At 55.1% G+C, this 13233-nt stretch overlaps 1 protein-coding gene across 1 annotated transcript in view; it reads right to left on the bottom strand.

The window, feature by feature from the left end:
* The window catches only part of LOC127025198 (protein argonaute-1), a 28463-nt gene that overhangs the window by 1957 nt on the left and 13273 nt on the right, over positions 1 to 13233 (bottom strand). The window contains exons 8-19 of the mRNA XM_050910063.1: positions 11682 to 11829; positions 11238 to 11357; positions 10256 to 10378; positions 9648 to 9781; positions 8185 to 8369; positions 7858 to 8017; positions 7473 to 7563; positions 5066 to 5260; positions 4805 to 4939; positions 3798 to 3899; positions 2738 to 2937; positions 1805 to 2287 (exon numbers count right to left, since the gene is read on the bottom strand). Coding sequence (XP_050766020.1) covers positions 2179 to 2287; positions 2738 to 2937; positions 3798 to 3899; positions 4805 to 4939; positions 5066 to 5260; positions 7473 to 7563; positions 7858 to 8017; positions 8185 to 8369; positions 9648 to 9781; positions 10256 to 10378; positions 11238 to 11357; positions 11682 to 11829 — 1702 coding nt within the window. The 3' untranslated portion in view covers positions 1805 to 2178. The remainder of the gene's footprint in view (positions 1 to 1804; positions 2288 to 2737; positions 2938 to 3797; positions 3900 to 4804; positions 4940 to 5065; positions 5261 to 7472; positions 7564 to 7857; positions 8018 to 8184; positions 8370 to 9647; positions 9782 to 10255; positions 10379 to 11237; positions 11358 to 11681; positions 11830 to 13233) is intronic.

Here is a 13233-nt window from a genome sequence, read left to right as displayed (position 1 = left end):
TTCTCATGTTGACGCTTAGTGTTGATGCATTTCCTACTCTCTAAAAGCCTTCCTAAGAGTTCACTACCCTACTGACCACGAATAGTTCCTGGTCTCCTCCCCGTCACCTTGCAGATATACAGCAGTGGAGGTTGACACAAGGTGCAAAGGAGAATATGAGCCAAATACTGTCGTCTTGAGGAAAAAAAGGACTGTGCTAAACGTAGGATCTTCACAAAACGTGACATCAGTGGGCTCAGCACTTAGTTTGCATAGCGTATTGATGTCTTCATTTTTCACAAACACGTTGCCCAAAAAGAAAACGGGTAGAGTGAATTCCCGGTGTTAGGACAGATCAGTGGGCCAACATGACCAATGTGGTTTTCGTGAAGGCAAGGCAAGTTTAAATGTCAGAAAGTACAAAACAAAAAGGTGTGCTTCTATCCACACGTACTGACAAGGGGCAGCGCTTGCGGTGGATCTGCCTTGGAAATGCGTTCACGTTTGGCAGTAAAATGATAACAGAGCTCTTCCCTTCAAGAGCTTGGTAGGAGTGCGCGCATCATTTTTTCTCTTGAAGGAAGCGCACACTTTCATATAAAAAAACCCAGATAATCTGCCCACATGAGATTGGTAATGAGTTGCTACTACTGCCCCGCTGTGCATAATGGTCATTCTGTGCAGCAAAATGAGTCTGAAAAGCAGTCACTATGTTACTGTTGGGAAAAAGGCTTTTTTCCTGTTACAAACACAAATCAGTAGGAGTTTCCCCCATGACAATGACAAGGATTTCATCATTCTGACTAAGGAACAAATCTGGTGTGCTTTCAGAATAAAAAACCCTGTGCATGAGATCAGTGATACCATGACACGAAGAGCAGCAAAACCTAGCAGCAGAGAGGGTGACAGTTTGGAGGTGCTGGAGTTGGGGTACGCGGTACTTCGGAAAGCAGCCGACCCGGGCAGACATGTGCCGAACGCACACGGGAGACGGGCGCTGAGGAGTACCCGGCGCTGCACGGACTGCAGTTGGTAACACTCATCGGACAGGAAACGTTAGAAATCTCTGACGTGAGCGCACAGCCTCAGGAAGTGCGGTGATGTAAACTCTGAGAATGTTAATGACTTGTGTATTTTGGCAACAGACTCGGTATTGTATAAAAATAATGTTTAGTAAAAAAATCCCGGTGTCCATCATAAAAATTCAGGAAAAAAAAAAAAAAAGAAAAAGTCAATAGCGATTTCTGTCCTCATGGGATGAAGATGCCCCCATTTGTCAGAAACAGTTTTAAATAACAAGCAGTACATTGGAAACAAAAATGGGTCAGCAGCCATTAAACGTGTCCTATATGAAAGTGCACATCTTTCAATGGAGTTTAACCACCATGAGGTCGTGATCTAACACAAACTGCAACTTAGGACCGTAGAAATTAACTCCTTCCGATGGAAATATGGACCACCATCAAGACAAGATTACTATTTTCCTTACAAGATTAAAAACATTGAAATTTTGCAGCATCATAGTAAGGCACTCACCCATGGAAAAGTCTGTGACTGTTGCTTCAAATGGCAGCAGCTAACTAGCTTTTAACACAAGGAAGACAGTTTTCAGTTCTGAGCTAAGTGCTAGGGTGCCTTACATTATATGGGGGGAATTGTTCGGGGGCGGGGAACTGTTAGTGTTAGAATTCTCCTATAAACTAGTTGTTTTTCCCCTTAACCCATTAAAGCATCTCATATTCTAAAATATTAGTTTTATAAATCTAGTCTTCTGTTTTAAGGCTCTAAAAATCCCCTCCCCCCAACCCCCACAAAAAATACCTACCAGCGCCTGGTGGGCAACGGAGGACCAAATCCGCCATTTCACAGTCAGGAGTCTATAGTATTGCATCTTAAAAATGAAAACCTGCTTCCGCCTCCTGGGAGTTTTATCCCTTCCTTGAATGCCTTCATGTGTTTGGTCAGGTCAAAATTTTGCAAAGCCAGAAAAATTAAAAAAATAATCATCAGTCTCTTCCAATCCTACAAAGGTGTTGGATCTTTCTGTCCCGTGGTGCTGGTCTCCTGCCTCGAATCGACGCTGCCTGCCCTGCAGTGATTTCTCATTGGAAAAAAAACAAGGTGTCCCAATGCTTCCTTTTTTGTATGGCTCCTACAAATCTGAAAGCTTTCTTGAGTGAGGTAACAAAAGTTAGGCTTTCAAGCAAAGTACATGGTACGTAAAGTGTCCTGATGAACCTGCACAGCCTTCGCCAAGGCCTGGGGGTCTCTGCCGTTGCTCTGTCCAGATATATGGCTGCCCTCGCCACTGAAAATCAAGGAAATCACTGCGTAATTATTTCATATTTCCCCCCCCAGGAACACTGAGAAACCCCCCTGGAGATCAGGGTCTGCGAGCGCTGGCAGCACAGGAAGGCATCTCACTGCAGCGTACGGGGATGCTGCACGTGCCGGTGACCGTGCCCGGCACTGCAGAGATTCCGGCACCTCGAGGTGGCTGGTAACGCTCAAACACCCCTGGGATGCTCCTCCGGGCCCGGGATGAGCTCAGGATGGGATTTAATCCTCCTTTACCCCCAGTTCCCCCTAGGCTGGGACCTAAGAGGATGCAGCTACGTGTGGGTCTCCCCCCCTCCAGAAAGGGTCTGCTGCAGCGCTGCTCTGACACGGGCACTTTCAAACACCAAGGCAGGGTGCTCGTGCCCCCGGCCCATCCCTGGGGTCTGCCCTCCCGGGGCTGCGGGCCGAGCCCCCTCACCTGTCGTGCTCCTTGTCCACGAGATGGTACCGCGCTCTGAACGCCACCAGTCGGGCGTAGTACGCCGGGGCCGGGATGGAGACCGAGCGGGTGCACCGCACGTAGGTATGGCACAGCTGGTACGTGAGGATCTGCAGCTCATCCGCGGTGAACCGGTTGTCATCCCAGAGCACGTAGTAATGGGATGGCCGGCTCGTACCCTGGGAAGGAGAGGGGGCAGCGTGAGAGGTGCTGCCTGCACCCAGACGCAGGCAGCTGCCTCGCATCCTCATCACCCCCTCCCCGATCAAAATGACGCGCGGCAGACAGCCTGGGCAGGAGGGATGCCCGTGCTTCCCTAATTTGAGAACCCCACACATGCACGGGCACCACGAGGCAGGAAAGCCCTTAGCACCGAGGTGCAAACCAGCATTAACGCCGCTGCCCCGTGCCCAGGCACTGCCGGTGCTTCTGCGCTGCTGCCCCCGGCTCCCGACGCCGCGCAGCCCACTGCATCGCGTATCGCGCCGGCTCCCCACCGAACCGGGCCAGCTCCCTGCTGTCCTTGCAGGGGGAGAGGAAGCCAAAAAGCCTCCCTTGTGGAAGCAGCTGTAGATTAAATGAGTACAATTTTTTCAGTACGGTTTCTGACTAATCTTGGCTGCCTGAAGAAAGGCAGCTGCAAAGCAAGCCGCCTGCTCCAGGGACGGCTGGCCCCAGCTCTCCCGGTCCACAGCCAGACAACAGGTCCCTGCTGACGACCAGGCGCCCCAGCGAGCCCGGCACGCTCAGACACCTGCTGACAAGCTGCTGAATTGGCCACTCTGAAGGAGGAAAATCTCGTAGGAGAGATCCTTGGCTCCAGGAGAGAAATTGAGTACGTGCCACATAACGCAGCAGCAGTGCCGTCCCGGCACCTGCTCGCCAAACCACCGCAACGGCAGCTTGGATCGAACTGCCCACGTCTCTGGCGCTGGAGGGAGGCTATGACAGGGCCAGGTCAGATGCACGAGAGCGCAATCTGCAACAACAGCCAAAGAAAACCAGCAGCATCACAGCAGCCAGCTCCGCAGCGCGGTACCTGAATGCCTGCATGACTGCACAGGTAGAAGTCGAACTCAAAGGGGTGGGTGATATTTGTATCCACTGTTGTTCCTGCTGGGATGTTCCCGCTCTTCCCAATCTACAGGGAATAGAAAGAGAGATCCAAGCACTGCAGAGTTTGGTTATTTCCAGCTGCCCAGAGCACCGTCTGTAACACAGCTGCCCTGCACCAGGGCCACGGCGCAGGGTCCCCATCTCAGCATCTCAGTTTGAGAGCACCATGCAGAGCTGCTCCCCACGTGCCCGTTAAGGGGGGACAGAAGCAGCTCATCCTGCTCTGCTCCCTGCCCGAACAGGCTTGCTGGCATTTTCTGCAAGCATCAACACCAGGCATGACATGGAGATAGAGCAAACAGCATCAGAAGGAAAGCAGGCAGAGTGAGGGCTGGGCACTGGCCCATCATACTGTAGAAATGAGGATTAAGTGAGCAAAACTCCAGGGATCTCTGCAGAGTGTGCGCTAGAGTCTCTGCCATGAGATACTCAGGCTTTTGCACCCTGATCAAAAACTGTCCTCAGTTCCCAAGATCAAATCTTGAGACTCAGGTAGAGCCAGAGTCTGGTTAGACTAGATCTAACCACTAAATTTAGATCAAATCTAGGAAAAACCACAGCAATCAATGTTACTGCACAGCACACACGAAAAAGCTGTGAGCAAGCAAAGGGTTATTTATCCTGTCATGTCAGCAGCTACAGCTATCACCAAAGCAACAGATGTTTTCAAGCTGACAGAGGCTATTTCAAGAGAGTCACCAGGATCATCAGCACCCAGTAACTCATAATAACAGCAAACAGCTGTCTGGGTTTCTAGAAGCAGCCTAATCCGCATGGATGCGGGAGTCAACGGAGCAGCACGTTTCATTCAAGAAAGAGCTCTCTGCCTGCTAGCGGTGAGCTTTCCCCTCAGCAAAGTCAGGGCTGGCTCTTCCTAAAGGCTTGGGGATGAATCAGCCGCCTCCAGCCCCGGCACCCCGCAGCGCTCACCCTCTCATTCTTGTCTGCGCAGAAGAGACGGGTGTGATGCCTTTTCTGGACGACGATGTAGGTGATGCCAGGCTGGTAATCCTTTTCCAGTTTGATGCAGGCGTCTCGGATTGCTAGGAGCTCATAGTGAAGGATCTGGAGAGACAAGGGCACGCAGAGTGAGGGGACACGCCGGCACCCAGCCGTCCCCGTGCACCATTAGGGAACCCCGCGGGAGCTGGTGCAGCTCCACTGGCCGACAGGGATCTGAGGGGTCCTCACCTGTGGGAGCTGCCCCTCGGGAACGCCGTCGCGGTAGAAGATGATCCTGGTGGGTTTGAACCGGGTGGATTTGTAGAACTGGATGAGGAGCTCCCTCACCATGTAGGACAAGTCCTCGATGATTTCCTGGCGAGGACGCTGCACGCGCACCGTGGCACAATACCGGCTGGGGTGGGCGTCCATGCTGCCCACAACCTGCAGCGACAGAGACAGGCCAGACCCATGTGTTACAACGGGAAGGACAGAGGGGATGTGGGACATTCCCGGCCTCTGCCTGCTTCCAACACCCACAGCTGGCAGTGGGCAGAGCACCCAAGCTCACAGATCAGGAGATGGGACAGCAAATACTGTACAGGCAACTAGCACCCACAAGGGACATCCCTGGCCGCAGCCACGTCCCAGTTTCACGCTCTGCCGTCCCCTTTGCAGTGTTTACGGGAATTTCCAGCGAGACAACTTGGCTGGTGCCACTGAGCGATGTGGCTGTGGGGGCTGTTGCTGCTCTGCCCCTGCTTTGCTCCTCCTGCCCAGCAGCAGAGGGGCGAGGGGGAAGAGGGGCTGCCCTTTCCACCTGCCTAAGCCCTTCTCCCTCCATCCCTCTCTCGAGAGGTTTTTGGCTTCCACAAAGGACTGTGTGACCCCAAACCCTGCTCTGCTGTTTTCGTCAGGGCAATGACACCCCCAGGGTACAAAACCCCACCGGCAGTTGCAATGTCGCTGCTGTAACAGCTGCTGCTGAGCTCTGTATCACAGCAACGCCACGGAGCTCTGCTATCGGCCGGTCCTTACCCCTCCGACTGTGGCACAACTGCCCTGCCTGCCCCGGGCTGCCTGGAGACCCTCTGCCCAAAAGGTGACTGAACCAGGTCAATGTTTGCACAGAGCATCTGCCAGCATCACGTCCCTACGCCCGCCCTCGCTCAGCCGCAGGCAGCGGAGCTGCCCCAGACGGCCGCTGTCTGCCCCGCCGGCGCTGCCGCCTCCCCAGGACACGGCGGGGTCGAGTCACCGCGCGGCAGCCATCGAGCAGGGAGTTTCCATCGCAGCTGGGCGCTCCGGAGGGGAGACCTCAAAGACGTCAGGGCACAGAGGCCCGAGAGCAGCTGGGCTCGGCCGTGACACAGGGCTGGGGGCGCAGCGTGAGTCACGGGTGTCAAAGCAGGTGCTGGCCCACGCTGGGAGACAAATGCCCGGCTGCTTCGCTGCACCACGGCCAGCGGGGACTTCGCTGTGCGGTCCACGTCCCCCCGAGCGGAGGGAAAGCACCGCAGACCCCACATCCTCAGCTGCGTCAAGCCTGCTGCCCCTGCCCTCAGCAACGGTTTCACTTTTGCTTCACAAATGGAGCTCTAGAGTCTGGGCTGCACCACCGGAGCTGATGTGCGCAACAGAAATGTTTCCTTTGGCTTCAGCCACAGACCCCCTTCTATTGTCTAGTTAACAACGGACCAAGGACAAGACCAAGGCCATCTGAAGGCTCTAGCCTTCTCCTCCCCTGCAGCTTCAAAACAGCTTTCATAAAAATCAAGAAAAAAAACCCCACAGTGGTCCTGCACAAAAAAACACAGAAGATGTTTTCAGAGGGGAAGTGCCGCTGCCAGGAAACAGACTGTTCTGTCCCACCCACACCTACAGCAAACAGCCAAAAGCATTTCCCAACCCCTTCTAATTAAGAAAAAGACACTCCTCCAAAGACGCATTTGCATGCCAAGGAAAACCCGAGCTATGAGTCCTGGAAAGTTAAGAACTTAATAGCAAAATGCTGACGTGCTTAATTAGAACAGACGCTACGAGAACCTGACACTCTCCTTCGCTGCAACGAGCACAAGGCAACGTCTTACAGCCTGACGAAGGGCACAAGCTGCCACCCAGCCTCACTGGCACGCGAGCGGCACTTCACTCGATGGATGCTCATTATTCATTTGAGGTGAAGGCAAATCCTCCTCCCCAAAAGGCTCAGAAGAAGCCCAGTCACCCCACTTTCCCCCCATCTCCAAAACCCCAGCTCTCCCGCCTGGGGAAGGTCCCTCCCAGGGCTGCACTGAAGGACTGGGATCCCCAGGGATGACTCCGGCGAGCACAGTGGCCGCACCGAGCTCCCTGCACATCCCGTCTGACGGCACTCGCGGGGTCCGGCACATCACGAGCCCCATCTGCTGGCAGCTGCCAGCTCTCCCAGTGGCTCCCCAAAACCGCAGCTCCTCTGCAGAGAGGCAGGAGGGGATCGGCGACCCGCCACCCCAGGACTGGGATCAAAACACCCGACAGGGCATGGGGCCACCCTCAGAAGTGTCACCATGGGGACACTAGTGGCACAGCCCCTTTATGGACACACGAGTCCGGTTCCAGCTCCTGCATCCCTGCAGGGCTCTCAGGCACCAAGCCTGGCCCCGGACAGGGAACTTACAGCCGTTATGGAAGGTTTCTTCCCATCTCCTGCCGGCGGGTGAGTGACATCGGCCCCGAGGAAGATCACCGGCTGCTGAAAGACGGCAGAGCTGGTGGGAAAGAAGAGAAAGCAGCAGTCAGCTTTTCGGGGCCATCTCAGGGTGATGCACAGCCCAATGGAGGCAAGGAGATCACACAGAAGACATCTCCTGACCTCCGGGCTCTGGCCTGGGCACATCAACAGCTCATTACAAGGCGAGACAGGCTGCAAACCCCCATTTCAAACAGTTACTTTACGCAGCTGCCCACAGACCCCCTCTTCCCCAGGTAAAGCCAGGCAGGCAGCACCACCAGGGACTTGGGGAACAAGCCCCAAAAACGCGCAAGGCAGCAGCTGTACGAACCGCTGGTGAGGCACAAGGATGTTGTTGATCCCGCCAAGCTTGACGTTGATCTTGAGGCAGAGGTTGGAAAGGGTCTGCGGGGAGGTTTTCACCACGTTCTTGACCTGGACGCACTGCGTGGCCATTCCCAGGAGGGTGTCCCCAACGCGCTTCACCTCGGCTGCGGGCAGAGGAAGCAGGTGAACAGACAGGCAATCAGCAACGCACCGCTTCCAGCAGCATCCTCAGGAACGGGGAGAGAAAGCACCGCGGGAGGAGCAGAGCCAGCCCTGCTGAGCCAGAGCAAAGCCCCTCTCCTCTCCCAGCTCGCCCCTGCCCCAGACGCACCGTACACCGGCGTTTTCCCTGGCAGGATGACAATGATGAGCTGAAGCCCTGAATAGGTGTTCTTGAGGTGTCGAAACATGGGCTCCACGCTGTCTGCACCCTGGGCGTATTTACAGAAACAGGGCTGGCCTTGGATCGGCATCCCTGCATCTTTGGAGATCTTGCGCAGCTGGTCCGTAAAGTTCCTGTGCCCAGGAGGAGAAGCAGTCAGCCCCAAGCCCTTCTGCACGGCAGCTCTGCCGCGCACCCCGGCCACCGAGCAAGGTGCAGGGACCCGCAGCTGGAGTGCTGCGGCACAGGACAGAGATGGGGACATCGCATCACTGCGCCTTGCTGTTTTAGAGCATCCAGCAAGCGCACGGCGCGGGAAATGCAAGACCCACACGTGTTAGAGCTGAACCGTCCCCTCTTGGTGCCCTCTTACCCAGGTACTGACTCCTCCTGCAGTGATGGAGCTGTGAGCCGTTCTCTGTTACAAAGCTGGAGAAGGGGGGAGCAGACCCGCTTGATTTCCAGGTGATTTGCAAAGCTGATGCAAGCCTTCACTTACCAAACCGGACAAAGTGCTCAGCCACACTCTGGAGTTTTGGATTGCCAAGGATAAATTTGATGAAGGGAGAGCCAGAGGGAGTGCGGGGCTCCCAGCTCTGCTCCAAAGGGGTCACGAGGAGTGCGGTGTCACTCCCACCTCCACCCAGTTACTGCAGACATAGAGACTTTGAGCTGCTCCAAACCATCCCAAACATTAACCGTGCCAAACACTCAGAAGAGGCACACAAAATGCTCACCACGATGCACCCACTCTCAGTCAGGAGAAACCTGAGTCCCCAGCAGAATCCAAAACCGAGGTGACCATTTCCCTAAATCAAATAAACTGTCCCTGCTCTGTGCCACTTTGCTATCGAAGCAGAGAATGTCTAAGCTACCAAAGCTTTTCAGAAAGCCTAAGACTTCTCTGTAATAAAAACCCGTGGTGAGTTAGGATGCTTCCTACATGAATTATATTGTTTCAGAAAGGGTATTGGGGAAGCTTTTAATTAAATATCCCTCACAACCCCATCTCTCTGAGGAGATTCAGCTGAGAAGAGTTCAAGACAGCTTTAGGGCTGGCAGTATCAGATCACGATACTGCAGCTACCTGATGCAAAGAGCAGATCGAGGAGAGCCTGACTGTCAGCTCACATGTGCCGGAGGGCCGATGTGCTCACTCCAACCTGGCAGGCTTTGTGATGGCTCAGGGACTGTTTGCAGCCAGGATAAACAGTCAGGCACTCTGGATAAACTAACAGAAACAAGACTGAACACCCAGTCCGAACCTGCATCAAATTTGTACCACGAGCAATTCAGATCCAGTGTTAACGATGAAGGACAGGCAGCCCCAGGCTGGGAGCAGCAGGGTGGCCGCACCACGAGCCACGGCTCCCCCACGTCATCCCACCCACGCGGGCTGCCCCTTTCCTTACTTCAGCACCTCCTCTCGACACTGCTTCTGCGGGGCAAAGCAAGCAATCGCCCAGACTTTGATCTCAATGCCGTTGTAGAACTGCTTCCCTCGCATGTCCCACACGCCTTGGTTGGGAGTTGCAATGGCCCGGTTCTGCAAGGCAAACAGACGGTCAGAGCGCTGCCGCATCCTGCCCGGCCCCACGCCGGCAGCCCCGGGGGAGCACCCGCACGTGCCGTGGTTGTGCTCCCCATCGCAAAGCCGCACGCCCTTGCCGGAGCCAACTCCCTGCACTGCCAGCGTCTGCCGCGGCGCTCGGCGATGGGCGATTCACAGTCTCAGCTCCTCAACAGTGATGGAAAATTCACCCGAGCTGCCTTACCCTGAGCATCTCTCTCCGTTCAGCTAACTTTTTTGTCACCAAATGACTCTTGGCTACAACTTTCAGAACAGTTACATTGCAAAAAAGCCAAAAAACCCAAACCCAAGGCACTCTGATAAAAAATTCCAGCTCTAACCTACAAATGTGAAGGTAGCACAAGTTTTGTTCAGAAACAGCATTTTCTGGTGTGAAAGCATCTCTCTGCACAACGCAGCTCAACACCCGGGCAGTGCAGCCCTGCTTACCCTGCCTCCGTACTGCAGGATGGGCGCCGGCAGGACCCTCCCCGTCACCTCCGTCATGTCATCCTTCACCTTGATCCCAAACTCCTGAATGTAGGGATCCAGGTTGTAGCTGGCGTTCTTCATCTGCAGAGGGAAGGAAGGGCCATGGGAGGGAGGGAGACCAACTGCTGCATCCCACGCAGCTTCAGCTGGCCAGGAAACACGGGCACCTAAGGTCATGTTCTCCACAGAGCTGCAGTCCTCTCCATAAGAGGAAGGCAAGCGGTTTAACACAAAGGGCCAAACCCTGTCCTCCAAACTGACCCACAGGGGACCTGATTTTTGAACGCACTGACCAATGCAACCAAGAGCAGAGCCTGCTCCTGAGATTTAAGGCTTCAGTGGGAAGGTTCAGACTGGCAAGAGACTCTTATCAAGAGTCCCAGAAGGAATATCAAATGTCCCCGTCTTCGAAAGCCCAGAGACATTGGTTTGGGTAACAACAGCATCACTAACCAGCTCTGGCCCGGCTGCTGGCAGAGCTGGGTTCCCCTGGCTTGCCCCAGGCTGACCTGCAGACAGAGTTCCTGTACCACAGCCCCACAACGCACAGTCTCCACGTACACCCAGAGCCGGGGTCATTTCTCTAATTTATTTTCCTATTTTTAGTCCCAGCTCCCTTTGGGTCAGGTTCCATCAGCACGAGGACCTGAATTTGCTGCACACAAGTTTCCACGGTCGCTTTTAGCTGGGCTCCTCTATGCAAGTGTCCATTACACACATGCAGGCATCTCTGACCAGGGATTCAGTGAGAAGAGGGGGATAAAACCAAGCCATTAACCGCCACCAGCATCTTCTGAGCAGGTCGCAGCTCTCCAGTGCAGAGCAGCTGAGGAGCAGGACCCCAACAAGGTTCATCACGGACATGACACCGTAACCTGCCATCAGAGCGGCAGCCCTGACACCATCCCTCCCGTCCCTCCCAGGGACTCGTGCCACGTACCAGGCGGCTAATTTCCTCTTGCCTGTCTGGGGCAGACCTGGCTGTTGCTTTTATCATGGTTGACGTTTGATTGTCTGTGAGCTTCTTGATGCACCGCTGGCCTGCCACAATGTTGCACACCTGCACGGCAGGGGAGAGACAGCAGCCATGCATTAGGGACAGGCGAGACATGGGGGACCACGGCTGAGCTGTCCCGTGGGCCCCGCAGCCAGCCCCAAACCAGAGGTGCCGAGCCTGCAGCTGCAGGAAAACGGCATTTTTACAGCATGGTCTCCTCCCTCACTTACTAGAAGCGGCTCTTGCCAGGTCAACATTGAGGCAACTAGTGCCCACGACACATTAGCTGCAGAATATTGTCATGCATCTGCCAGCAAAGGCCACTTGCCTTTGCTTTGCACGGTGCCCAAAAGCCGGGGCGCCCAGCGGTGCGGAGCCAACACTCACCTCCAAGGGCAGGTACGTGTGCTTCTGCTCCTGGCCAACCTGGAGACAGGGTAGGTGGGGATATTTCAGCTGCAGGTTGTATTTCTGCTTAAAGTACTGAGCCACTGTGCACTCCACTGTCTGACCGCTCTCCAGCTGCAGGGGAAACCTGGCAGAGGCAGGACACGAAGGATGCACCTACTCAAAACAGAGACTCCCAGACCTCAAGCACTACTTACTCTGGCTGGGAAGAGAGGGAACTGGCAGGCTCCCACTCCGAGGTACCATAAAACAAAATAAAAAGCACAACAGTGGTATTTTCAGAAATCGAGTCAGGAATACTCTGACCCCAGTGTGGGACTGAGGTCCCTAAATAAAGCTCTCCCTCACTAATCCAGCTAATCAGGGCAAATGTTTATTGCAGGACATGCCACGCATGCCACTGTCAGGTACATAAATACAGCACACTGGCACTCAGGAGGACTTCTGTGCTTGGTGCCCTCCCTGGGAGCCCAGCTGAGCTCCAGGGAAAGGTTAGCTGGCCTCCCTCGGTTGGGGGCAGTGGCTCCGGGGTGGGCAGAGTGCGGGGGGCAGGAGGGGTACATCTCCCTTCAAAACCACAGGAAAAAAAAAAAGTCAAACTTCCTGGCGGCAGGGCTGAGGAGTGCCACGCCATCCATAGCTGGAGCACGTGATACCCAGCCTCACCCAGCACCAGCTGTTCCCAGCTCCATAAAGAGCTCCGGGAAAATGAAGAATTGACCCGATATTCTTTATGGAGCCAAAATTAGACAGGCGAGCCAGCCCAAACACCCTGGCGAGGCGTCACATTCCTCCTACGCTCGCCAAGCCCCAGGGCTGGGACCCAAGGATGCTGGAGCACGGGGGAAGCGGGGTGCATGCGGTGACAGGCGCATGAACCCCAATGAGATACAGCCGGAGATGGGGCTGTGCGATGAGGAAACGTGGCTGTGGCGAGGGAGGTGCCCCCGCTTCGGTGGGGGCTCTGAAGCCTGACAGCGCCAGCCTGAGCGGGCACCGCTGGTTTGGTATCGGGCAAGAACCAGGAGGAGAGATTTTATGCCAGCACTTGGGTTTGTACAGCACGAGCCAAAATTTCTTGTTGTGGGTTTTTTTGGTTTTTTTTTTTTTTTTTTTAATTTCTGGAAACATTGCAGAAACCTGGGGGGCAGACAGCCTGAAAAACATCCCCCCCTCCCCTCCAGCGAGCACCCAGCAGAGAGCACAAGCACAGCCCGTCCTGCCCCAGCACTGTCCCTGCTGCCGCCCGCACGGGGAGGTCTGGAGGGGTCCGCCTGCTCTCCCCCCAGCCTCTGCCTCAAACCCCGTTTTGCTTCCAAGCCTCCCCGGGGGCAATTCCCAGGGCAAACCCCAGTGATGAGCCCTGGAAACACCCGTGGACTGTGGCACCCAACAGCTTGGTGCTGAGGGCAACACCTCCGCGGTACTGCAGTCCCCGTTCACGGGGGGCTGCGGGGAGCAAGGCAGCCCCCCGACACGGAGGGGTGCCCAGGCCCAGCCTGCTCTCAGGCACACGCAAATAATTTCAAAG

This window comes from Gymnogyps californianus, chromosome 22 (genome assembly GCF_018139145.2).
Source record: "Gymnogyps californianus isolate 813 chromosome 22, ASM1813914v2, whole genome shotgun sequence".
NCBI classification, from domain to species: Eukaryota; Metazoa; Chordata; class Aves; order Accipitriformes; family Cathartidae; genus Gymnogyps; species Gymnogyps californianus.
This window is presented reverse-complemented; position numbering and strand designations above follow the sequence as displayed.